Source organism: Bacillus rossius, chromosome 2, assembly GCF_032445375.1.
Source record: "Bacillus rossius redtenbacheri isolate Brsri chromosome 2, Brsri_v3, whole genome shotgun sequence".
Classification (NCBI taxonomy): Eukaryota; Metazoa; Arthropoda; class Insecta; order Phasmatodea; family Bacillidae; genus Bacillus; species Bacillus rossius.
In genome coordinates this window covers 124,219,510-124,247,310 of record NC_086331.1, presented here as the reverse complement: position 1 = coordinate 124,247,310, position 27,801 = coordinate 124,219,510, and the positions used below count along the sequence as shown (strand labels likewise).

General features: G+C 35.2%; 1 protein-coding gene across 3 annotated transcripts in view; it reads right to left on the bottom strand.

The window, feature by feature from the left end:
• The window catches only part of LOC134529754 (arfGAP with SH3 domain, ANK repeat and PH domain-containing protein), an 89,904-nt gene that overhangs the window by 6,205 nt on the left and 55,898 nt on the right, over positions 1-27,801 (bottom strand). For 2 of the 3 annotated variants that reach the window (XM_063364152.1, XM_063364155.1), the window contains 4 exons: positions 27,200-27,499; positions 21,902-22,021; positions 17,459-17,642; positions 3,883-4,107 (listed from right to left, as the gene is read on the bottom strand). In XM_063364152.1, the coding sequence (XP_063220222.1) occupies positions 3,883-4,107; positions 17,459-17,642; positions 21,902-22,021; positions 27,200-27,499 (829 nt within the window). The remainder of the gene's footprint in view (positions 1-3,882; positions 4,108-17,458; positions 17,643-21,901; positions 22,022-27,199; positions 27,500-27,801) is intronic. The other variant, XM_063364153.1, reaches the window with a different exon arrangement.

Below are 27,801 nucleotides of genomic sequence, written 5' to 3'. Positions count from 1 at the left end.
TCTGAAAACTGTTTATTGCTGTCTCACAGTCATCAAAGGCATGACAATTAATTTTTGATTCAATCGTGACAGTAACACAGAAATAAAAATGTCTTACAGTAATTTCTAACTTGAAGTCAAATAAATCCGCAATATTTTCATGCCTCAATGCATTAATATGACTAAGAATAAAAAATGTAAACCTAAACTAAAAAAATTAAAATAACTATAAATGGCTCTGTAATAATGAAAACAATGATGCCCATCTGATTTAGTTCCACATTTCACAGCTATTTTTGCCCAAAATTTTGACTTTTAGTTTTGTGTTACAAACAGTATCATACAGCACTTTGTTAACATGCACAGCTTCAATCAGAAGTTCTGCTATTGATGTTCCTTCCATCTCGCCACACACGTATCCTGCCAGCAACTAGGAAACCTGCAGAGTGAATGGAGTGGATGGACCCGAGTCAGATTTGTTTCCTCCCGAGTCCGGAGCCGGCCTGAGTCCTGCCGCTCCACTCAGTTGTGTCGAGTCCTGACTGGTTGCAGCAGTGCTGCGCCCACAGAGGACAAGCAAGTGGAATTTCTTACTGGACTTAAATCAGATCAAGTCAACTCTAGTCCACTCTCTGTGGCACCTAAGCTTAACCCCGCTCGTCACTTGCTTCCCTCTAAAATGTTGTCCCTGCAGAAATTCAGCATGTTAGAAAATAGATCTGGGCATTATACTTCAAAGCATCCAAATAATAAATTGAATCCTACAAAAAAAAAATTTTTTTTACACTGATAAAATAAGAAAATCAAGGAAGCAGTGAAAATTCTTGAATAATTCACAATTTCAAAACACAAAGTTTGAATGAGACAGGTACTACCGTACTAAAAAAGCAAACTTTGGTAATTTATATGTTGTAGATATACATAAGACAGTTAATTATTTTGCCAGTGGCAAAACAAATTCTAGACCGTATGTTTTCATGGTCATAGTCACTAACTACATTTTGGCTTTTGGGTTGAGGCAAAGTGCATGAAAAATTAATGAGCCTGAAGTACAGTAGGTATTCAAGATTGCTAAGGTTGTTAAAGGCACTCAGAAATGGCTGCAGCAAGAAAAATGGGAACTTGAGTCCATAGGGGGTCCTCACAGTAATTTCACAATTAATAACGTAACTGTCAGTTTCTTTCTTTCCACATTTTTTGTGTTTAGGTAATCATAAATCATTTTGGTGATATGTTTATTATTATGGTTCAACAATAAGCTAGAAAGAACATAACTAGTAACCAGTTGTATTGTAAGTTATACTTGTAGCCAATGTAAAGTTTAAAAAATATATAGATATATAAATTTTTACGGGTGAATTCACATGTTTCTGGGTATTTTATTCAGAGTATAATCTTGAGTTTTAGGAAATCTTTTGCACATTATTGTACTTATATAAAAACTTGTAATAATTTGAGTAATCTGAAAAGTCTGGGTTGTTTGAAATTTTATGTAATCCATTGTTCAATGCTATCTTTACACCTCAACATAACAAATTTTATTATATCAATTTCATCTTAATGTTTATTGCTTCACAATCTGTATTTTATTAAAGATATTATTTATTTGTGAAATTACGTTGTGCATTAAATGTATAATTAAGATGGAAGGAAGTTGGAAGATACTGCAGATAAAGTAAAATACACACACACATATATATGCAAATACACATATATGTTCATATGCACATATATCAACATTTGCACACACACACACACACGCACACACACACACACACGCACGCACACACACACACACACACACACACACACATATATATATATACACACACACACACACACACACACACACATACACATACGCATCTGCATAAATATGTACGTTTTATACAACTTTCAAAAGGCATCACTGATTAATTATTACAAAGAAAGTATGAATTTTACAGTATATTAGTTACAAAACAAGGAACGGAAATGCCATGAGCAATAAAGCATTTGATGTGACATGCAGAACAGGTAAGCTTTGCGAGAAGGTGGGCAGGCATTCCTGTCTTGCAACACTGTTGTACGACATACGTTCCATGCACAACACTTGCAGATTAAGTGAAATGGCCTCTAAGGTAACAGAGGACCCAGAAGTTACAAGTCAACAACAAAATTCCAATGGGTTGATAATTGTTTTATGCTTGCTACATAAGTTAATGTTAAGCTACTTTAAGCACAACTGATTTCTGTGATAATAATTAACTGCAGTATAATTAAATAAAGCAAACTTTACATGCAATGAAATACAATTAAATACGTGGATACTCAAATAAGGAGAGTCTCATTTATCCGGCTTGACATTCCCTATTATCTGACATACGACCGCAAAAAAAAAAGCAGTAGTAAGTAACATGAACTGCAAGTTGCGAGCATGAGTGTGATCATGAATGTAGTATATGTTTGGCTGCTCCAGAATCTACTACAGCTAATTAGTTATCCCAACTGTTTTTCAGTAATTTTATTTCCTGTTTTGTTTTAAAACATGTTTATTAGGTTTGTAATGTTTAATATTATTAGAAAATGATTTTTTATTACACCTCCCTATTATCCAACATTTTTGCTTAGTTGACGTTCTGCTGCTTGTTTATGTCGGATAAGCGAGACTCTACTACATTAACAACACACATAACCGGTAACAAATTACATGTCTGTATTGTTTAAAATAACATTAATAAACACAGGAAAGATGCAAAAATTGTATATAAAGTATATAACAATACATGTAGTGCTTTTTACAGCTTATCTATTGGAGTTATTTTATGGAGAAGTATAGTCAATCTCGCCTCATACACATGACAGTACCAAAATGCTAAAGAAAATAAACAACTGCTTAGAAGTGTCTAAGAAGAAGCTTTCATATTTTCAAGGATATTAATTCAAATTAATTTGTAAAGTACACTAAAGAATACAGTAAGAGCAACATTTCTAGAGAATGTTGTGTGTCTGAAATATGGTGCAGTTTAAAAGAGAGGTTAGGAATGTTACAAATACTCAGCAGGCTTCTTTCGAATTCCTTTTGTTTAGATTTATTTACATATTTACACTTTGGCTGTTGCAGTATAAAATATGTAAGTGCTACAAAGCTAAAGCTAATTTTCCCCCCCTTCTAATTAAAGGTAAAAAAAGTAGATTTCATATTGCATATAAATATCTTTATTTTTTCAGTTTAATAAGGCAGTTTTATTGTAAAAATTTCATCACCTAACAGTTGTATGCATAGGCAAAATCACTAAAAATAATCATCCACCTTAAAAAATTGTGTGGTTTTGACATTAAAAATGAATCTAGCATAAGAATAATGACTTCAAACTATGGAAAATAACAAATGATATAACATTCCTTGCTGTGCATGTTAATTTGAAACAAGCCAGTACTCTAATAATTAAAAGTCTGCCTTCTTCTATTCACAGGGCCAAAGAATTTAAAACTAGTTAAATGTTCAACAGACCAAAGATATTTCATAACGAAATAAAAAACAGGCTACATGTTTATCACTACAAAAAATCCACTAAATTAGTTTATTTAAGCTCTTTTTTCCTTCATTACTCAACACTGATGGAATGTTCTTAAACAATGAGCCTAGTTATTTTTACCCGAACGTTGCACAACACATTAATCATTTATCAAAAATTAAATGAGACTACTTACGCAATATATTTCATAAATACTTTAACAACAGACTTGCATAAAAAAATTATACGTAAGCAATTTTTTTGTTCTAAATAAGGAATCATTGTTGATTATTTGTTAACATTATCTTGTGGAAAATACAGTGTGTTCATATTATTAAGACTAAAATAAGTGAATGCTAATGTACAGACATGCAGTACAAACAATAATTTTGACCAATAAACTCACGTAAGTTTACTGAAGATGAAAGATTCATTCTGCAAGTGCTGGCCACCCCTGAATCACTAGATGGTGAACGCCTGTGGTTTGGGTGGCTGAGAGTGTGATAACCATGATTATTTGGCACAACAGGGTCCGAAGGGGTTCGACTGTGACTGTTGGGAAGAGTCCCATAAATGTTTGTGCCCGGTGGAGGGGGGGCAGTACGCTTCTTGTTACTGCTCATCCCTGTCACTACAAAATACAGTATTGAGTAAACATTACATACGTACATAATCTAACAAGTACCAACACATGTACATAACTTATACAATATATTATTTTAAGTGCTTCAAAAAGGTGTGTTAAAAAAATGTAATAACTTATCTTCACATGATTGTTTACACTGCATATGTCTATTTTTATACATTGTTTTAATTAACTGTCATAATATAAAGCAGCAGCTAAATATTATAGCATAACTAAGCGAAGAACTGATTTGAAACAATATAAGAATACAACATAAAACTTTGGAACATTACAAAGTATACAAGCATGCACATAAAATTAATTGGATGCTAACCAGCAATTTATATAGCAAATTTTACTTATAATAATACTACAAAACAGCTAGCATAGCTAGTAATTATTTATTAGTTTATTTTTTATATGCCCACCAAAAGTTGGAGAACTTTTATGGTGGGCACAACACATAAAATACATAGGACAATGTAATCACTGCGAGTACGCGGGCACCAACTGAAGGGAAGCACCATGTCACGTAGGCACTGGCCGCAAATAGTCAACATACGCAAGCAGCAATTACACATACTTGCTGGGACTACAATAGACAATACAAACACTAAAATACCCAAGACGGTAATACAAAGAGCCGACAAACATAATTACAAATAAAAGTGCCAATAATTCTTAATGTAACACGAAAGAAACACATAACCATATAACATAAAATTTACATTATACATGGATAATAAAAGGATATACATAATGAGTGGTTTTATTATTTATAGATAAGGTTACAATTATTTGGAAATAAGTTTTATTACTTAAAAATAATATATTGATGGTTACTTACGAAATATAACTGAATTAAAGAACAAAAAATATCAAGTTTATTAAAACTGGAGATAAGTGTATAAGTAATATAATTTTTGTTATGGTTGTGCACAATGAGGGCAATAATCAACCATTGGATTGGGGAACTATAAGTCCAGAATTATCCAGAAAATATTTACAATTTATTTTAGAACTACAACAATTATAAACAAAAAGTGAATTTAAATATGCTCTGCATTCAGAAAGGGAAGTTAAAATAGGTTGAGAAATATGTTTTTGAGTAATAAGTTTGATTACTTTGTTTTGTATGCTTTGAATTTTATCCCTAATAGATGTATTTGATATTGTTCCAAATTACTGAACAATATTCTAATTAAGATGTAACTAATGCTAAGTAAAAGAATGAAATCTGAATTTGTAGCATAAAATTTTATGTATTAAATTAAAGCTAGTGTTAAAGGGAACTAGAGAATAATGTAGGCCTACATGTTGATGATAATATAATTTAGAATCCAAAATGATACCAAGATCTTTCATAAAAGGAGTACCTACTAGAAATAATAATGTTAGCCCCTTTATAATAGTACTTATCCCTCTATTTACATTTTACAGCTCTTCAAAAGTGTAAAAAGAGGCTTAAATGCACATTTGAGCACGTTTGGTCACATTTGTATTAGAAAAAGTAGTTTGGTTAGTCTTACATGAGGTAAGTTAAATGTTTAGTAGATTAATAAAGGCTTAGTTAAAAGTGAGAGTTGGAAAATAGTCAATTCTGTATTAATGATGACTGAACCATGTGCTGCTAATTAGTAAATGTTTGGGCACAATAGAACCTTTTTTTGGAATTTTATTATGTAGATTCTTTAATTATTAAGTGTTCCTAACATCCTAATTTAAATTTCCTTTCTTGGTAAAATTTTTCCTGGGGCATTTTTAATTTTGGTCTTCTACAGGCTACTTGGCTCAGTAAGTCCTCTGGTTTTTACGATACCCTAGCTCGCCCATTCCCTGACCAGATGCTGTGTTGGCTGCAGTCTCTAACTTATCTTTCGTTGTACACGGCTGTGGTACTTGGTTCCACAAGCGCAGCAAAGTAGCCATCTCCGGTGCCCCATGCATTAGGCTCGTCCCATTTGATAGCGGCACTGCATTTTGACACCGCCTCGCGTTGCACTGCTGCATTCTGCACAACACTCTCGAGCACGCACAAACTGACGACGGCGTGGCGGCGTAGAACCATTCCTGTGGCATTTTGTCAACACCCCTTCCTTCTCCAAAGTAGTGTACCACCACACACCCTCTGTCTGCCAAAGTATGAACTACGTGGCCCTGCTCTATGCCTACTTTTGCACCCTGTATACCATCTCTCAGCCCCTTAGGCAAAAAAATAATGCTCTTAGTGCCTCTATTTCACACTATCCGCACCGTCTTCAGACTTTCTTGCAAACTAAGTTCTAACTTCTCCCCAAAAACTATTTTTCGCCCGTGTTTGCCTTCCACCCCTCCTTAGCAGTAATGTAGTGGTGATTGTTTGTGACTGATCAACCTCTTAGTGCTTCGAAAGAGAACTGTAGTAAACTTTATGGTATGGAGTCCCGTATCTGGGGAAGTATTCTCAACTTTTTTTGCTCTTGCTTGGTTGATCTTTTTGTACCATAGTTTTTTCCATTTGTTTCTTTCACCTTTTTTGGATTTTCTTTGATGCACCTCTATGACGTAGCCATACGGACTTCTCCTCTTTATAGTGGTTGATAAGAAATATCAAACTTAATTTTTCCTATAAATTTTTGAATTTGTTTTCACACCATCATGTTAGTTTAACTTTTTACACCTTCAAGTTGAACTCGCTGCTTTGCTTCTTGGAACTGTGTGAGCTCCTCCAGACTACAAGTTCCTACCATTCATAGTAACACTGGTCTAATAGAGAAATATCTATTTAATCATACACACAAAAACAGTAAAGCTAGCATTATTTACAATAGTCAAGGAGTATGTTTAGTGTGAATTATTTACCTATAGTTTAACTACAGATACCTATTAAGTACTTCTGATAACAGCAGTTGGCTATCCTAGTAGCATAACAGGTTATTTTGGAGGAGCATTTGTATTTTATTATCGTATCCAAATTTATTAATAAACTTTTATTTCGTAAACATAAATTTAAGTTTCAACATAAAACATATTTTGAATAATTAAAGATGATAGCGCTGTATTAATGGTGTTAAAAAGAAAAAGGTTAATGTAGTCCAAAAATTAATATATTAAATTTAGGTTATGGAAGTAGGGAATACCTGCTTTAGTTAGTTCTTTTATGCAAAGTTGGAGGTCCATTGAACAACTCAAACAAAATCTTCCAAAATGTGATTTTCTTGCACATATGTTGAAATTAGCACGTAAACAGCACCAAACTAATTGCAGTGTACGCTGATGAACATTTCCAACATATTTGGCTGTTGGCATGTGTTTAAAATCAAAACTCGTCGGATGGCAGACGGTTAATTCCGTATGTACATGAGAGACAGTGTAGCTTCTGCTATACAATACATCACTCCATACACTCAGGAGTATTAGTCTTATTATATGCGAGTGAATAACTCGTTTCAATGGACTTACTACCAGTTGCACGGAATCATGATTGTAAGGAAGATGATCATGATACTCCCAGTCCCCTTAAGTAGTCTCAAAGTACACTGGTGAATAAAATACATACATTTTCTGACAGGCCTGAGTATAAAAAAAATTTGGTATCTGCAAAATTTGCGGAAAGGTTCTGAAAACAAGTCAGTTATGTTTATTCTTTAAAAGAAGGCATAAATTTACAAACATGTACTATTTTAGTCACAACTCAAGAATTTTTAAAAATCCAGGGACATTGAATGAGCAGTACCTTCAAGTTAGCAATATCAAACTGCAATGTTTGATACCTTGAAAATACTGTTCATGTTTGAAACAAAAAAATATATAGTTGTGGAACATACATTTTTTAATAAACCAGTGTGTTACTAATTTTGACTTTGAACTTCAGGAGTTTAAGAAAATCCAGAATTCAATTTTGACTTAGACTATAAAAGTGAACTTCGAACACCGATACTTTGGTGTACACATAGTGTGTGGAGTTGGGCTTATTCACTGTTTCCTGAAGGTGGTATCATATAATCAAACTCATTCCCATCAGTAATGTCACAGTTCTCAGTACAAGAACTAGAAATTGAAGTCCAAGGTAAAGTGTACTTCACAAAAAAATACCTAAAATCATTACACCTATCCCTCACTTAGCACGACTAATTCATTCCTTAAAATGCTCGTGTTATTCGAAATCGCGTATTCTGAAGCATTAGTTTCCATAAATAGCAAGGCTAATTTATTTAATGTTTTCCAAAATTGTGTAGGAAAATATACTTTATGTAATATAAATGCATTGAATAACACTCAACTATAAATATGTCACACCATTTATCTTTATATGCCTCCCATCGCACTTTGTATGACAAATATGACACCGCTAACGGGATATACGTGGTTATGTACTTTATCGTTAGTCGGTTGGCCGACTTGCCCGCCCGGGCGTGACCTTCAACTTATGTCATGTACCTTTCCAAATAATCCTTTACTGACAGTGAAACCGATATTACTGTCCGGATAATACATTTTAATTTTTCAAAAATTAAAGTGCTTATTCGCGTATCACCACCTGGTTTACATCAATCCTATCAGGCCAGTGATTATTTTTTTCATTGCAACATTCATTTAACAACCTTTTCCACGTGAATCATCTGTTCATTTCTTTCCGGTATCTAATGTCAAATGTATTCCCGCTAGTACAACCAACAGCATCAGACTTATGTATATAAACTTTTGGTAAGAGTCATTTCGTACGATTATGCGCACAGTTGACTTGCTTAAAACTAAAGTGTGACCAACATAAGCGTCACCTTCAAGACAACCTGCACGCCGTAATACTTCCAGTTTTGTCTCAAATACTGGAACATGATGCATTATGAGTGATCAAGCATGTACAGTTACCGGCAGCTGAATGGGCAGACGTTTTTGTTTGAGTGAATTCCCTGCCACTGGCTAGACTGAGTTTACGGCCCGGTCTGTGGCCAGGCGACAACGGTACGGCACGGCGGCATACGCGCGGACGTAAAAACATTTGGACCTTTATACTCCATAGCTGCAATTTAACTTGCCATAGCTGATGTTTGTACAACAGCCGATAGCGTAGACAGACCTGCGCGCGCATCTCTTCCCCCCTTGTTTGGCTAACTGTATCCCACGGCACATCTGTTGTTTACTGAAGTTGAAACAAACTTCGTGGCGTCGTGCCAACTTTTTTTTTTTTGCGTGCCGAACTGAAATTTACAGACGTGCTATTTAAGACTGGGGCAGTAAAGTTCACATCACGCTAAATGAATCCGCGCAATCTGAAGACGTGCTAAGTGGGGGATAGGTGTACTAAAAAAATTGGAACAAAGTGTTATTTTTTTAAAAATATTTATTATTTCTTTTGCAATTAAATCTTTGTTCTTAAAATTAAATAATATTACATACTAATTTTGCTTTTTGAACTACTGTTGTGGAAACTACTGGGTGATCTGTGTGTGTATGGCAGCATCATTTCCTTTTTGTTTTATTAATCCTACAAAGACTATGTACAAGTGTGTTCATGTATTAAGACGCACAGTGTCTCTTGTAGCCAACAGCATCACCTTACCTCTGAGTGAGCACAAAAGATGTCAAAATCGGGAGAAGAGGATTTGAGAGAAATCTAATCACCTTGAGAGGCAACACAAATTTTTTGCTCCATTGCACTTTTTATTTGTAGAGTTATGTACATTTTACCTTTTTAGTCATAATGCCCTTCTAAATTTGCTTAAGTTGGTACAATATGAAATTTTAAACAATTTTGACCCAAACACATGTGCCAGACAAGACAGTTTTCACCATTGAAATAATTGAAAATATGACAATGGTTAGTAATAAAACATTAATATTTGAACAGGGTTGGTGTGTTCCAGCTGAAATGAAACTTCAAAGTGCAGACAAAAATACCAAGTAATATAAATCAGAAAAAAAAAAGCAAACAATGAAGCAGTTTAACATGAGGTGCTAACCCTAACAAGTGCAATAAACCATGGTAATGGTTAACCAAGAGACTGGTTCACAGCTAGCTATTTGCTCTACCTGTTTCAAAAAATCCTTATTTTTGATTCATGCTGCCTTGAGGTCTCTCATCATCCTAGCTGCTATTATCTGCTCATTGTTTGATTTAATTGAAACAGATTCGCTAACAACCACTTGAATTAGAAGCACGTCCAATTGGTTGGGAGTAAATAAAGTTATTGCTTCTCCTCTAATATGCAGTACTGTCCTTCATTGTCAAGAACGAATCCATACTGATTCATAATGTCCATTCCTAGAATTAACTTGCCAGTGATATCAGTAAAAAGAAAAGTCTGTGATTGTGTCTAAGTACCAATCCTTACCTCCAAATCCAGCTGTCCATGCACAGGTGAAATGTCTCTCCAGTGGCTGTTTTGAGGCTGTATGGGATGGGTGTTCTCCTTAGCTGTTCCCTACTTACCATGTCTGTGTGAATTATAGATGCATATTGCCCCCCCCCCCCCCATGTTAACAGTAAGTAAACTCTGTCTGTCAATGATCCATCCATTAAGCAACAGACTGTCATGGCCTCTATGAAGTAAGGATACAGGAAAAACCCTAGGGGCTACCACTTCCTGTAGAGCTGGCATACGCCCCCTCATACCAGCCAAGACGAGTGCTGTAGCATTCTCTTCCTCAATGCGGCCATTTGCTTCCGCAGTGACCTCAAACTGTAGCCTGTAAACTGCCCAGGATGATTGGCCATCGAAGGTAGGTGACTTGAATTATGAGATGCACATTGACCTCCTTTGAGAAACTCTTTCTTTCATTTCATATCAGCTATAGCTTCCTTAATCATCCATCAGCACTCTTCAGTTACAGCTTATTCATGCTGTTTGGCTGCCTGTTCAATCTGAATTAGTTGTTGTGCTACTTGCCCTTCAAGTTCGGCTAGATGTTGCTCTAAACACTGCACCTTACCTTCGAGTTGAATACTGGATTTTTTCATCTTCTTCTCCATTTCCTCTTGAGCAGCCACTAGCTCATTTCGCAAGTCTTCTTGTGCCGCCACCATCTCGTTCCGCATATCTTCTTGTGCATGTTTCATTTCCTCTTGGCCCTTCTTCATTTCTTAAATTTTGCTCTTCATGGCATTCTTCACCTCTTCTAGGCTGTTCCTTATTTCACTCTAAATTTCATTCTTCATCCCTTATTGGCACCTATCCATTTTATTTTTCATTTCCTCCTGGTTAATCTCCATTTTATTATTCATTTCGGACAAGAAAGCCATTATGTTTTTAATTTTTTTGGAAGCCATCTTTTGTGTCTACATACACTATCAGGCTGTCACTATCACTACACTCTAGCTTCACCCATTTGCTAGCCTAAACTTCTACTCAAAATTAAAACTAACTTTATTACATTAAAACTAACTACAGTTCCTAACACTGGCTTTATTCTTAAAAGTCTAAATTCTATTTTTATTTTATTTTAATTTGAAAGCTAAGTTTATTAATTAGGGCTATCCCCACTTCTGACACCAAATGTTAGGAGTGGGAAGAAAGGTTTGTAAAGGATAGTCCAATTAATTAATATACAACACTTAAAAAATTCTATTCACAAATCAATTACTCCTTCCTTCAGTCCACAGTTCACTCTCCTCACTGTAGCTAGGCTTGACAGTGGCTCTCCCTTCCGCTCGTCTTTTACCCCACACCTCTGTCCCGACACACTGACTCGTAATACTCACTCATCCGCACTGCGACACAGTCATAGATACATCAGTTACCGCACACAAAGCCCATTGCTTGTCATTAGGTTATTGCCCATCAAAGGGTCACTTGCTCTCTTCACTTCACTCTACACTCCATTGGTTCGGAGGCTGGCATTGCCACTTTTAAACGCCTCAGCCCCTCCTTCTGGAATGGTCTCGCACCCCTTTGACGTGTCATGTCATCATGGTCGACCCAACGCCCAAAGCTCCCAGAACAGTGGCGTCCCATTTACGCCACTCCATGTGGTGGCCTCTGGGAGCCCGCAGAATCCTCCAGATGGATGGCTCAGGGTCAATGACAAAGCGCCGAGGGAGAGGGGAGCAGGGAGGGAGGGGGCAGCGAGGCTGGGCCACTAATCTCCCAAGGTATGCGCTGCGTCAATGGACCACGCCCCAAACGGGGGCCGGGCCGGCTGACCCCTAGGAGACCCAGTGGCCTGTCCCGCGGTCCTACATCATAACACTATAAATGTGAATGTTTGGATATTTGCTTATTTATAAGTCACAGCATAAGTCTGGAGAGAAAAACATGACATTAATTTTGAAAATTATTTAATGTAAAGCACTGCCAAATTAAAAAAAAAATACATTGTGTTCAGTTGAACAAAAATCTACAGAATCATACCCAAACAACTCATTCAAAACTGTTTGACCACCAACAATGACAATCTTTTGTTTTTAGTAACACGTTGACGTCACCCGGGCCTGCGGCCCCTTTGAGCCCGATATGAAACCGCCCAACCACCGTCTCTGTTCAAACCTCCCGCTCGTGCGTGCGTGTGTGCGTGTGTTTCTAGCCCGGCAAGAGGGCGCTTAGATGCAGTGCGCCGCACCCCTAAATATGTTAATTAATATTGTAACCCTTTTTCTTTCCGCCCCAAAACAGTGTAACGATGATTATGCATGTATGTGTTTTTAATTAATAACTTCATGATCTGTTGTTATTTTTTATAAGTCCAAGCACGAACACGGACGCTCCCTAGCGGGCGAAGGAGGAACTAGCGTGCAACTTATTTGAACCATGTTTTATGTTTATAAGTAATTATTACAGACGGTCGGGACATGGAAGTAATTTAATAATTATTGTAAAATTAGTTATGTATTTTCTAAGAGTAACCCGGGGCACGCTACAGCAAAGTTGTAACGGTAATTGTGTTCGGCGCGAAGGGCGCCATGTTGCCACCCGCAAGCCATGAGCTCATCCCAGTCTATCTCTCCCGCCGGCCGAGGGCGGACGTGTCGGTACCTTGAGGCGACCACGTGCGTGGTTCGCCTCCTCACCTAATCTGATTCGTGCCTCGGGCGTTTTGCAGTTGTATCAGAGGAGGAGCGTGTAAGGACGTATACCGTGAGTAGAATAAAAACCAATTAACTGTGTTACGTGTTTTTGTGTTCGGGGGGCCACGTGGGTTCCTAACCTGGCCAGCGGCGTGTGGGACGCCCTGAGAGCCCACTGCGGATTAGAAGCGTGCCCGACGCTGAGAGCGGGCTTAGGTAGGGACATGAGCTGCGTGTAACATCTGGAGGGCTAATATCTCGCCGCACACGGGCCACGTAACGCCCTGGGGTAGAGTCTTCAGCCGGGTCCACGTGCCCACTCACGTGGTGGCGCCCATTAATTCCTTCCGATAAACACCACCTCAACACCGGTACGCCCTCAACGTGTACCAACAAAAAATGAATATATTATAATTTCTTCTTGTTTACGCACAGTGGTAAATTTTTTCTACTGATTAAATGTTCTAAAGTGGCATATATGTGTTAAAAGTGGATACTTAAGCACTTCAGTAAAATATATGTGGAGTTCATTTTTTTTAGCTATGCCATTAATTATACTTTTTTCATTATAGTTTCTTCAGCCATGTCACTGCAAGGAATTAACAATTTATGAATGTCTAAAAGAAGTTTGTGTATATATTTGTGGGTTAAACAATGAACTGAAATACATATTTAGTTTCAAAGCACATCATTATACAAAACATTAAAATAGAAAACTACATGAAACCCCATGGGACATAGTACTGGTTCGACAGCAATCTGAAAATGCTCACACGTGACTAGGTAACCAAACTAGTGATCAAATAAGTTTTTGAGTTACAACATTGCCGCTTGTGTCAGACTGACTCAAGCGTAACAGTCGGTTTCCACCCTCTCCTGGCTCGCAGTGGGAGGGGAAGGCACAGCATGATCCAAGAAGGCTCTTTTGTTTCTTGTCGCATTATTTGCATATTATTAGCATAACAAGTTATACAAAATTTGTAATGTAATAAGATTACAAACAATATTAAACTATAATCATCAATTTTTTCAATACTTGATGTTATCAGTTTCACAAATTGAGGTTTCCTGATACTGAAGGATAGTTTTACGAGTCACTCACTTTATCCCGACGCCCTTGCAAATTTGCTGATCATAGTCATGTCACACTTCATAGCCCATCATGCAGTTTACTCTCAAACTTGTTTTAGTTTTGAATGTTTCCATGATTCCTGATGCATCTTGTTTTGCTGACATCAAAATGTCATTGTACTCGTAATGTGGGACGGCACGAGAACGCTACAAGGCGATTAACAACCACATTTGCCGCGGTGGTTTTTGTTAAAACCTTCATGATAAAAAGCTATTGTAGAGTCTGCCCTTTATATTGCTACAATATTAAGCCTTGTAATTAGCATTGTAAATTATTGTCGTATTATATATGCCTGCCTATTGGCACTTTTTTTAGCTGCTCGTTAAATAAAAGTAATGTCCAAGTTTTATTAATTATGCTGGAGCTTCTCCATAATTCTTTGGGGCTATAAAGTTTTAATGTCAGCTTCACTCTGTTTTCCTAACGAGCTGGTAATTCAATTTTAATTGTATTTGGAACCCCTAATGTTTTATCAAGGCTCAGTTGTTTTAATTATCAGCCCGTAATATTCTTTTTACAAAATGTTTGCATTGATAAGATATTTGCTCAAGACTAACCAAAGTTACAATGCTCTCATCATGTGTCTGTCATTTTTGAATCCTGTATTGATATTGTGTTTTGAGCATTGTTAGTAAACCGTTGGCTATAATCCACACTTTGCTATTATTTAAGACTGTTACATTCCTTACAAGGGTGTAACAGTGTATTCTACATGTAATATCAGTAAGCGGCGATTACTCTATGCTGCAGATACTATATTGTGCTCAGGCCGTATTTCCGCACAAGCAGATGGAGGGTTGTTTTGTCTGCCAATTGCTGAAGATATGAAGCCCAATACTACTACGACCTTGGAAAAAAGGATAGTTTCCTCCACTGAGGAGGTGGAAACTTAGCTGACAGCTGAGGAAAACTTGAGGTATGTGTTGCGTAAACCAACGAAATGTTGCAGTTGATACACACCTTATGTAAATATTACCCTATGTCAAGTTAAATTTCATTGCAAAACACAATTTTTATCTTGTATTTTCTTTCCTGAAGCTACATAAAAAAAGGAATTCCATGTGGAAAAATGTATGAAAGAAAAACTATTCAGCACGGCACAAATAAAGGCAACAAAACTATTTCTTGCATGCAAATGTACACTTATTTATGATTATCTGGATCTATGAAATTAAAATGACACAAATTTAAATGTGCATCATTAAAAATTAACGTCATCACTGAGTTAGGATGTATGTTGCGAAAGTGTGTGAAACATTAAGCTTTGTTATGTCAAAAAGGTTCGAGCCACAAGCAACATTTAGTTGTCTCTGGTACAAAGTCGACAAGTTTTCAAGATCAAATATAAATTTATTTTAATATTAGACGTCTTTTGAAAGGGAAACATATCCAAGAAAAGTATATTGATTGGACAACCAGCATTCACCAAAATGATCATAAACACAGTGCAATGTACTGTGCAACTGTATCTTTTAAGGAACCCTAAGTCCATTTGACACTGATTTCATAAAAAAAAAGAGGTCAAGATGGTTAAGAACCATGACATCGCTTTGTTATTGCTCACACGAACGGATAAGACGTGGAATGCTAAGAAGGGTGTACTCTGTGCAGTGTGTGCTATCATGGCGAACATTTTTTTTGTGCTGTCAAGTGTAAAAGCTTTAGCTGTCAAGATAACTATCGTCAGTGGCTTTTAAAATGCAAAGGTGGAAGGACAGGTCGTGGGTATGCTCGGGATATTTTTCTGTTGCATCATATCCTATACGTCACCATCACACTACTGAGATTCCAGCAACTTGCGAATCATCTAAAAATTCATGGCTTTTTCCTGGTTACCGGTCACGTCAAATCCCTGCCATTTTCCTGGTTTTCTGGTTTCCCATTGTTCTGGTTTTCATGGTTGGTAGACACCCTGCGTGTGTGTATACATATACAGTCAAACCTCTATCTATCGAACTCGCATGTATCGATTGTCCGTGTTTATCGTATACTTACTACGGTCCCGGCAAAATTGCCATACAACTAAGGTTAAAAAAGTCCGCTTGTACCGATGTTCGAATTATCGTTTTGTCCGCATTGATCGTACAAAATATGTGGTCCCGTCACTATAAATTATAATAGATGATCGTTTAACCATAAAGATTTTGCTGAAATAACCATTTCTTAGAAAGAAACCGTCATAAAAACAGTAACGATAGTATACAGTAGTAAAAATCAACTTAAATCTGCAGCCAAGTAATGGAGCACGTAAATATGAAGAAAAGACAAATGAACAACAACTTACGAAGAAATATGGATGATGTACCATAACTACAGTACAAACCCAATTATTATCCTAAGATAATTACCATAAAAAGAACTAAAGATTCTTTGTCGATACCATAATTACTACAGAAGCACGATAGCTACCACATTTGCACTACAGTTACCGTAACAACCGAGATGTATATTTACCGTGACGGTAATGTATTTATTTATGATATATTAAAAATAAAGAACATTATTGAAAAATAGGATGTTAAATTTTTATATGTACGTTTGGCACATGTTGCGAAGAAATAATGCGATCTGAAAAAATGCAGTACTACTACGAAAAGCGAAAAGGGTAATCGTGGATTTTTAGGTTATGGCAGTCTCTCTCGTTTTTCAGTAATATCGGCCGAAAATTAACAAGCGTATCGGAAGTCGGCAGAAATGCCGATTCAACTAAATATTGGCAAAATCGGCTTCTTCAGTACAGCTCTACATTTGATGACATGAGTAAACATATTTCAGACTTCAGGATATTGAAAAAGACTTTAATTTCCATGTAGATTTATTGTGCGTATGTTTTTTTTTTGCAAGTGTAAATTGAATTAAGTAAAATACTTCCATTTTTATTTATTTTTCAACTGATTTAACTTTAATGACAAGTAACTGATATATTTCTGACACTAATTTTGAGGTTGAAATATTTTTTAAAAATTCTTAGAGTGAAGTCCACATCTATTGAATGTCCGCATCTACTGAATTTTTTTGTTGGTCCCCTGAAAAACGATAGATAGAGGTTTGACTGTATACGTATGTATATACACACACCCTCTTTCCTATACTCTCTCTCTCTCTCTCTCTCTCTCTCTCTCTCTCTCTCACACACACACACACACACATTCCCTTAAAAAGAAAATGTGAGCTAATGAAACTTTAGAAATATAAACTGTCCTTAAAAACTGAAAGTAACACAATAGTAATATGTAGATTACCTGCAGAAGGTTTCTTGCTCTGCGGTGGGGGTGGGGGTGGTATAGGACGGTAACTACTGTTGGGACTAGAACCAGATTTTAGGCTATCTGAAGTAGAAGAACGGGATCTAGGATTAACTGGTGATTCTCCAGCAAAACTTGGTGGTCTTGAGTGTGTCTTCTTTTCTGGAGTTATTGAGCCATTCTGCCAACAAAAAAAAATAAAACAATACTTTAATATTTGTTTATATGTATGTAAAATTTATCTACTTTTCAAACTGCACAAATTGTACAATACAAAATATAAAATCATCAGCGACAATCAACCATTAACTTAACAATAACTGTGTATTATTTTTAATTTTAATATTTTTGCTTACCTATTTTCAAGTTTTTTGCTATTTTATTAACAGTGTGGCGTAAGTTTAATTTTTCATGCCTCTATCACAGAAGGTAAGCCATTTACTTAACACTAAGTGAACTTTACGAAGGTTAGTCAACCACATCCATCGATGGTGGGCAGATACAGACACAGTGACATACAAGAGGTACATTAGTGTTTAATTTTAGAGGGAATGTGTAAAACAAATTATGAAGTGTTATAGTTAAACATAGTTTGGAAAGATTAAGTGTAAAACCACATAAACATCTGTGTTACAAGGTGAATACTAAATTTATAATTTCTGATTTATAATGTTTTAAGCATGGGTGGTAATTATTAACGGTTGTCAGTACTGAGCCAAGAAGCCATATATTTCCAGGAATTGTGCAGCCTGCTACTGGCCACAGAAGAATGCATACCCTTCTTACCCAACCACTTGCTAATCCCTGAACACCTCTCCAATGGCTTTTTTCTACGGGATGCCCTCCGCCCCATAACCATGGTGTTTACAGCAAATTTAAATGTGCATTGGGTGTAATCCAAGTATAAACTTTCATTAAAAATTAACGTCATCACTGAGTAATTTAATTAACACATTAATGATTAGTCAATACCTGACCCCATTTTGACTGAGCAGTTATTTTTTGTGATAAAAGCCTCCATGCTATTCTATACCTGAGACCTGGTCAAAATTTACCCTACCTCTGTCAGCGTTTACACTAACGAGGCATGTATACATTAATTCAGAATGATCATGAATGAATGAGGCATTGCAATGTACACCCGGAAGGATTTTAATGCTAAAAATTGTAACATATCCTATTCAGTCCTCACTATAGATATAACTGTAAGAAACAGTCATTTTGAAACATACCTGGTGAATCTTACTAGCAATAACAGTAAAAATTGCTATGCGTAATTTAATTACTAATATGCTGTTAAACTTTCCCAAAGTAAGTAAGTTATAAAAATTGTTAATTCTTGTAATAAGTCTATTTGTCCTCTTATTGCTACATAACTCACAGCCAGATCACCTAAATGCTTGGATCTACTTCTCACCTCTAACCAAGAAAATAAGTTTTGGTATGAAACTATTTATTTTTGTACTATAAATTTTTTCGCCATGCATTGGCGACCATGTTGAGAATTCGATAAACGGAAAAATAAATAGAGAAACTGTAATGAAATACTCTTTATTTATGCATGAAAATCATAGTCATTTTCCAGTTAAGTAGTCAACATCAATATTCTGAACTTGCAAGCATTAAGAAAAAAGCACCCAACAAAATTTGCAAGTGTTTAGAAATATGTAACAGTATTGGATTGTTGTCTTAGCCAGGTACAATCTGGGATATTACAAAGAGGGTTTTAAAATGTTTTCAAAGCATTATGAAGGAAAAAATACAATTACAATGAAACAAAATCCTTATTAACTCTGTTGCATCCTTTGTCAAACAATAGTTTAAAAAGAAACCCCTACTAAAAACTTACATACTACACATGGACTTTTTTTATTTTAACATGTTAAATTAAATAGTTTATAAACAATATTAGTATATAAGAAGTCCAGAAATATTGCTGTGGACTGAACATTTAAAAAGTCTTTCTCAGAATTTATTCTGAAAACATATTATTTAGTCATATGAACCCATATACTACATAACTGATATTTCAAAACAATTTTGGCCTGGTAAAAAACTAAGAGAAGTTAGTTGAAAACTACTTAATAACTTTGCTTGATAAAATTAATTCTAAAAATTAAATTTTCTTAAGTATATTGTTAGCTCTGGCATAGTCAGGATCTGCAGTTTACTAACTTGTTTTATGGTAGTCAATGTGGCTGAAGTTTAGCTTTGATCCAAGGCTCTTCCAAGCACGAATCTTCACAAGAGGAGTTTTAGACAGGAATATTTCATTTTTTTAAACTTCAACTCCACCATTATCAAACTTATATGTGATCTTAACTAATATATTTTGGATAAGATCACTCTGGACTCTGGAATATGCGTTTTGGGTAGAGCGAATTGAAATATTCAGCAAAAGAATTAAAAACACTGATCGTGATTTATAATAATAATGTTTAGATTTTATGTATTATTTACACACTACTAGTATAATAGATAGTGAGACAATGCATATTAACAAGGTGGATTGGAAAATTTGAAGACAAGTGCCATCACAGCTCAAAAGGAGAGTCTTGGTTTTCTTGGTTTGCCTATGGATGTGGAAGGGGAAGCTTGTTTTGTCCTTGACCAGTTCTGATAAAACTACAGCAGCATCTTTGTTCGGTAGAAAGTAGCATTCTGGGGAGTTAAAAAGTGTTTTCGATTCTCGGCGGATTATTGATTTTGAAAAATGAATGAAAAATAAGGAATAAACTCGCAGTTATATTTCAGAACTGGGAAGTAGGCTTGGGAGACTTATGAACTCTTAGGGAAATGACTGACGAATTGAATTTAAGTTTCTATGAAGTTAAATTTTAACTGAAAATTTTAATGTGTCAAGTGTCTGAAAAATTCATTCTGAAATTGTTGTCAGACAAGCAGAAGAACTGTTTTGAAGTGTCCCACGAACTGATACAGCGAGCCAAAACTATACCTGATTTGTTAAATAGGGTAGTTACAGGCAAAAAATCATGGGTTTATGTGGATGACCAGAAACAAAGGCACCATCATCACACAGGAACTGTCCAAATTGACCACACAATAAGCATACAATAAAGTTGGTCGAATTTGAATACAATATGTATGGTTAATTCAATTCTACGGGTGTTTGTGCATCACGAATTTGCCCTTAGGGTAGGGTGACCAAATCATAAACTTGAAAAAACGGGACACATCCAAGGAGGGTTTGGGGGCGATACCCTCCAGTCCGAGGGGCCTCCATCGAGACGTAATCATTGAAACATGCTCTTTTTTGCTAATTAGAGACCTATAAATCATTTTTAATTTACCTATGAATATGTAATTTAATTTAAATTGTGAGGCGTATAATAAATAAAAACAACAATTTTGCAGTGAATACTTATTTATTATAAGTATTATGACATACTTCAAAACATAATTAAACAAGATAACTAAAATTGTTAGTCAAAGTTATGTTAAAAATCTTTAGTATTTAAATTGGGGATATTTTTCTTTCGTTCCAGCCAATTTTAAAACCTCTTTCTTTTCCAATATAAAGTTTTAAAAACTAGAACAGTCCATTTTTAAATTGCAGAGTACTTGCAAGATTACAGAAAGGGTATCCACTCCCATCTTGTTCCTTTCATCCGTCCATTGAATGTTCATAAGCGAAAAGATTCTTTTAGTATTACCATTATGGGCAGGGATCGCAAACACATACTGGCATATCTTCAAAAATTCAACTGTCGAGGAGAGGGGAAGACGGTCCGAGGAGAGGCGCGACAAAAGTGTATCATCAACCCAACGTAAATACGGGACATTTAGGCGTCCCGGGAGACTTTTTCGGGACCCCGTGTACGATCGTTAAAAAACGGGACAATCCCGTTTTTACGGGACGTTCGGTCACCCTACCTTAGGGGCGCAGACAGTCAACCAGGAATATTACAATAATGTCCTTCAGCTCATGTGCCAAAAAGTGCAGAAGAGAAGGCCTGCACTCTGGTGAGACAAGAATTAGTTCTTCTAACCATGATAACTCCCTGGCTCATCAAGCATTCTTGATCATTGAATGTTTGGCTAAATTCAAAATTCTTGCACTTCTGCACAGCAATTGAAAGTGATGTTGAATGAGAATCAATTTGAGTGAAACGCATCCAGGAAAATATGTGGAGAGTCATTAACACTTTCAAAAAAAAAAAAAAAAAAAATTCAAGAATGCTTCAAAAATTGGAAACACTGTTGGAGACTGGGTGTTTAGTAAGAAAAGGACAACTCCGAAAGAGATCCATCACAATAGCCTATAATTACTGCCATTTTAAAATTACAAAATTACAAGCAGTCTTGGTTTCTATTCAAACCTCGTATTATGCCTTTGAATTAACTCTAAACATCCACACATCCATAGATTAACAAAAAGATCATAACTCGAAAAAATTAAAATAACATATTAAAACTTACCCTATCTTCAATTACAGTTTCATCATCAGAGAAATCTGTAGAACCTTCATCATGAGACAGGTTCCAATCAATATTTACATTATCAAAGTGGCTCTTCTGTCTTTGAAGGGCATGATGCAACTGAAACACATCATTTAGTTTGGTTTAGCCACATGTAAGTAAAGGAAGGTATACATAATATAGGAACCAGATACCTCCATCTGGTAATTCGATCTCTGACGAATCCAACTTCGGTAGTGGGTTGGACACAATTCCTTCAGTTTCTAGTGTAACAGCCTTTTGCTCTACTTTGGTGCCTGAGGGGGCTGCTTAACTACTTCTCCGTGAGGTTTAATCCTACAGAGTGCGGTATCTATTATCAAAATGTAAAGGCGTGTACACATATGCGTGCCGCGGTTGCAATGCAACCCGGAACCCGCGCTACACGCGATGCGCAGAGAAGCACAGCGTGCCTCGAGCACGTGCTACCCGAGGCGAACCATCTGGAACTGACCAACACTGCAGTCCACTTGGCCGTGTGTGACACGGAAGACAAACATTAAATTTTGGGCTAAAAATTTGCAAGAATGAAATATATTTGCGAGAACCGATCACTATTCAATATTGGTAAAAAGCATACTAATTAATTTCATGACAGTATAACAAAAAATGTTTGGTTTCATTTCATTGTTGTAACATTGCAGAATTCCCGCCCCCTACTATTTATAATTGTTTTAATTTTAAATGTTTTGTTGGTGTTTTTATAATTATTATTAATTTAGATTATGTTTAGTAGTGTTTTAATATTTGTTTACTTAATTGAAAATTAACAAGTGTATTATTAACGTTTTTTATATATTTGAAAGCACAGTATGAATAGTTAGACGGTAAATTTCGAGAACATACTAGAAGGAGTGAATAGAAAGAAAGGACATGGGCGCGACACACTGTCGCCAGCATGTCATTTGTCACGCCTCCAGATAGTGCGTCGTTGGAAAATCCCAGCATGCGGACGTGTAACTGCGCACCAAGAAACTGGAACTTTCGCTGGGCGCAGTCTCGCCAGCCAATCAGGGCAACCCTTGAGGTGGCGTGATGTGTCTCCCCATGCCGGTATTTTTCAGCAAATAATGTGATTGGTCAGTTGACTCACGGGTTGCCTCCCTTTGTTTTGTTCTTGTAAAGGGACGGTAACTGCATGGTGTAGGAGTTCAGTAGTCGTCAGTTGTCGTCTACGGCCGGCAGCGGCCGGCAGTCGACAGTCGTTGCTCGTATTTTTTCAGTTGTCGTATCGTCGTCGGACCGGTGCGACGTCCGGCTGCGGCAACTCACAATAAAAAAATTTAACTCGCAAATAGAAATTTTTTTAAAAATGTAAACGAAACTTTTGTATTTGTTATTATTCCGGGTTGCTTTGCCGGGCCAACTCTGGAATGTAACATTGTTAATACTTTTAAAATTAATATTAATATTCTAGGTTAGCAGTGATGTTGTGGTTTTTAGTGAAACGAGATTCATACTTAAGCTTGCAACATCTTTTCTGAATTTCACAGCAGTCTATTGGAGGAATATTTGCAGAAATCTGCTCAGCATTGATTGAAGTGTTAAAGGAAAATATCAAGGTCCGATGAACCAAAGTACAAATAATACTTCTCACTTCTTAATTTTTTAAAATGTGTTTGGAGAAAGGTATTTATAAAAATACAATATATGAATGATGTTAACAAAAGTAACACTGAACATCTGAATCCAACACAAAATGAAAATAAATCATAACAGTTCACATAAAACAACAGATAAACAAATTTGAAGGAAATCTCCGTATAGTCAGAACACTGAGATGAATGAGATAAAGACTGTGCATTGACTCCAACGGTGAAATAGTGTGATTTGCATCTGATTGTATGTCTCAAGCAGAAACAGATGACAGCATAGTAACTTGTGCATGTGGAGTTAGTTGTGTCAGGCAATGACCAGCTGGAGAAGATTGCGACAGGCGACAGATGTTGATTATGTTGTTTTCGTGCAGAAAGAGAAACTGATAAGAGCTGATAAATGGGAAGCTGGTTGTTGCATATATATTCGATGGAAAGAGTTGTCGGGTGCACTGAAATGAAATAGTTGAGCTTGGCGATAATTGTCTGTAGGCACTTCAAACAATCCTCGATCTGCTTTCATCAAAATTTCTTAAACTGCAAGCTGAACCTCTAATATTATTGTAACTGTCAAATTATGACACCATTTTGGAAGTTAAAATCATGCAATATGTTTTAATCTCACTCTGTTCAGGAGACGTATTAAATTTTCCAGCAACAGATAGTTAAATGCTAACAGCAGCCGCCGGCAGTGTTGTTTGATTTTGCTCGTTTTGGTACCCTCGGAGAGAAATTTTCTGCATTCATTTTGCACATTCATTTATTTTTGGATGATATTCCCTTCAATTACCCCCAGGTCATTAGAAATAATAATAATTAATAAAAATAAATGTCTTTGCGATGAGAGAATTAATAAACTATACCCATTTTCCAAAGAAATTTCTTGGCATTATGTACCATTACTGACTGTCTAAATAATTTTAAAGCGAAAGGTAACACTTGAAGTAATAAATTGTAATGACTTCCCCCCGCCCCCCCCCAAAACCAAAATAAAAGGGCGCTAATTTTCATGGTGTTGTCTACACTATTAATTTGGATTATACTCAGTTTCTATCGTCTTCCTGTTTCACTGGTAAACCATAAGGCCAAAAACAAAAAAAAATACTCTCTCAACATTTAACCATAATTTAAAAAAAATTTCAATACATGATTTCATACATGATATTCTGTTATTGAGAATTATTTTGTATGTACATAAGAATTTAAAAATTTAAACTAAAAACTATTTGTTAAAAAAAATACAGGTATACATATTTATTATAACATTTTATCAAAGCTCTAAATATATTGTTAAAAGTAATAAGGGAACATAGTTTGCTCAAAAATATTGTTTTACATAAAGTGAAGGCAGTATAAGATTTTTTTATTAAGTGGTGGCCATTTTATACTGTTTAATTTGTAGCCTTGACCGTTGACCTTTCCCTTTTGCCTAACCTAACCAAGTGAGAGAGGTCAGCAGAAAGCCACTTTCTTCTACTAACTTTAGCCGACTCTCTTTCTATATCAGTTGTACTATTTTTTTTTAACCAATAATATTTCAGTTTGAGTTTAAAAAATATTGATGTACATATTAAATACTTCTCAATAACAAAACAGCATGTATGAAACTTCAAGAAGTTGTCCTTAATTAACAATTACCTACCTTCAATACATGCTAAGAAAAATTTTGTTGTAATTAGTTAGATATCATTAAATATATAAAATGAATGAAAATGGAATGCTATAAAACAAAAAAAAATAAGTGTGTGTACTTATGTACGCGCTTGAGAATTATTACTTCTTTGGCATCATTAAAAAATAGTTTTTAATTGCATGCAAATAATTAATTACAATAAAATAATAAAAGGGCTGGAAAAAGATAGTAAACACAGTCACTAAAGTTCAGTTTATATTTGAAAAATTAATTAAATTAAATTTAGAGAATAAAAAATATATATGACATAATTTGTACTAAATATTATAAGATTCTTAATTTTAAATATTTATTATTGATTATTTAATATTTTAAAAGAAAATAAATTTAATAATAAATTCAAATATTTAATTTAAGATTATTCATTTTTTTAAATGTATATTATTTTCTTAATTTAATATTCACATTTCATTTTTATCAAAAAGTTTTCATTAAATTTGTTCATTTATTTTTATAAATATTTATTATTTATTCATTTTAATAATAAATATTAAAAATTTTAATTTTAATTTGATGTTCAATTTAAATTTTTATCTGAAATTTTTTATTAAATGTTTTATTAAATTTATTTCTTTATTTTGTAAGTATTAAATAATATTTTAATTTATATCAATAAATAATACATACGGATAGTTAACCTCAATTATATTGGAGCACTTGAAAAAGTATAAAGGCACAATTTTTTTACTAATATTTATAAATAGTAAATAATATTAATGAAAATATTCAATTTAAATCACTACTGAATATAATTTATTAGCACATATAATTTGCACTTGTATGAAACTAAAACACGTGTTGTGAATGTAGAAACTAGAAACATGTGGATAAATATTATAAATATGAAAACAGTGATCAGAGGCGACGAGCGTGCCAACATGCGCGACTAATAGAGATTCTATTTCTATTTTGTTGGTAGCTTTTTTTCGAGACTTAATGAGCGGTTTAGCGGACAGCTTCAACCTGTTAATTTTCTGTTACAGTGATGCGCGCGCATCTTAAAATTTCACTCTCATCATTTTTTCATAACGCACCTAAAGAAGTATAACGCCAATAAAAAAATTAAAATATGGCATCCAGTTTGCAGTTAAAAACAAAAACCCCAAATCTAAATTAAACGCATTCCCCACAACAGTTAGACAGTGCCACATACCTCTAAATATATCTGTGCCAGCCTTAAGTTATATTTAATGGCAAGAGCTAAAGGATTTTCAAGTAAACAAGAGAAACAACATTCTGGTTGTTCGGAATTCTATATTTGATGAAAATAAGCTAGATGGTACAGTAATTAGAAAGGTGAGCTGGAAAATTTCCTCCAAGTCGCGTTTCAGGATCGTTAAAATATTGGCTGCCAAATGGGAACTTAAGTCCCTAACCTACAAATTAATTTTCTCATAACTAAGTGTAAAAAGAATAAATAAAAACTGGAATGAAATGTTTCAGACTTTTAAAGGTGATATAGATAATGAAACCATAAATATTTTTAACCACTGAAAGTACTGTAGCAAAAAGAGTAAAGTCCGCTATTATAAAAGAACGGAATAGTCAGTTAACAAAGTAACCAGTAAAGCATCAAACACAGAATTACAAGCATTTAAGATTTTTACTGGAGTTACCAAAACACCCAAGCAGCTATAGGCTAGAAACAAGAACTTGAGTGAGACAGTAATACAGACTCTCCCAAATTTGTTAGTTTGTCAGTGATGTCACAATAACAATACCCAAGAATATTTAAGGGTTTCCACTGGTCGTGTGCAATGTTGAAACATATGTGATAATGCAAAGGGTGAAAGTCTGTGCTCAACCTCTAGTGTACCATAATACAAGCACTCTTTGGAGCATAACCCCATGAAGTAAAATGTTTTTACCTTATGAAAAACAAACCAATAAGGATATATACTGAATAGAGTGGTGTATACAGTACATGTAAATGTTATAATAAGCAAACCAGTAATACATTTTAAGACTTACCAGGTCCACACACACAGTATGCTCCAGTTCTTCAGCAATGTCTAATGGTGTTTTATCAAGCGAATTGCGCAATGTCACATCAGCTCCACTTCGCAGTAACAACTTCATACACTCAGGCTTATCATGTATAGCACAAAGATGAAGTGCAGTATTGTAACCCGAACCAGGTGTATTACACACAGCTAGAGTTGCTTTGTCTATTGAATGCGTTGGCATGTTTTGGACCAGAAAATCTACTAAATGCAATGAGTTCCCCATTTCACGGGTTACTGCCAAATGTAAAGCTGTCTCGCCAATATCCTGTAAGACATTAAAAAAATTGCACTGAATATATGAAATTACTAACTAAGCATATTACATGCATCTGTGATAACAAGTATCATGTTTATGAAACACAGAAGTGTTACAAAATACTTATTATTTAAAAGAAGATTAATTTATTTAAAAAAAATTATGAGAGGCATAATAGACACACACATGTTTAACATTAGTAAAATAAAAACCAACAAGATAAATGAATACTTAAAATACACATAAAACAATAGGGTTGTGTGAATACTATTCTTTCATGGGGATGACCTTAGCAAGCTTCCATTTCAACC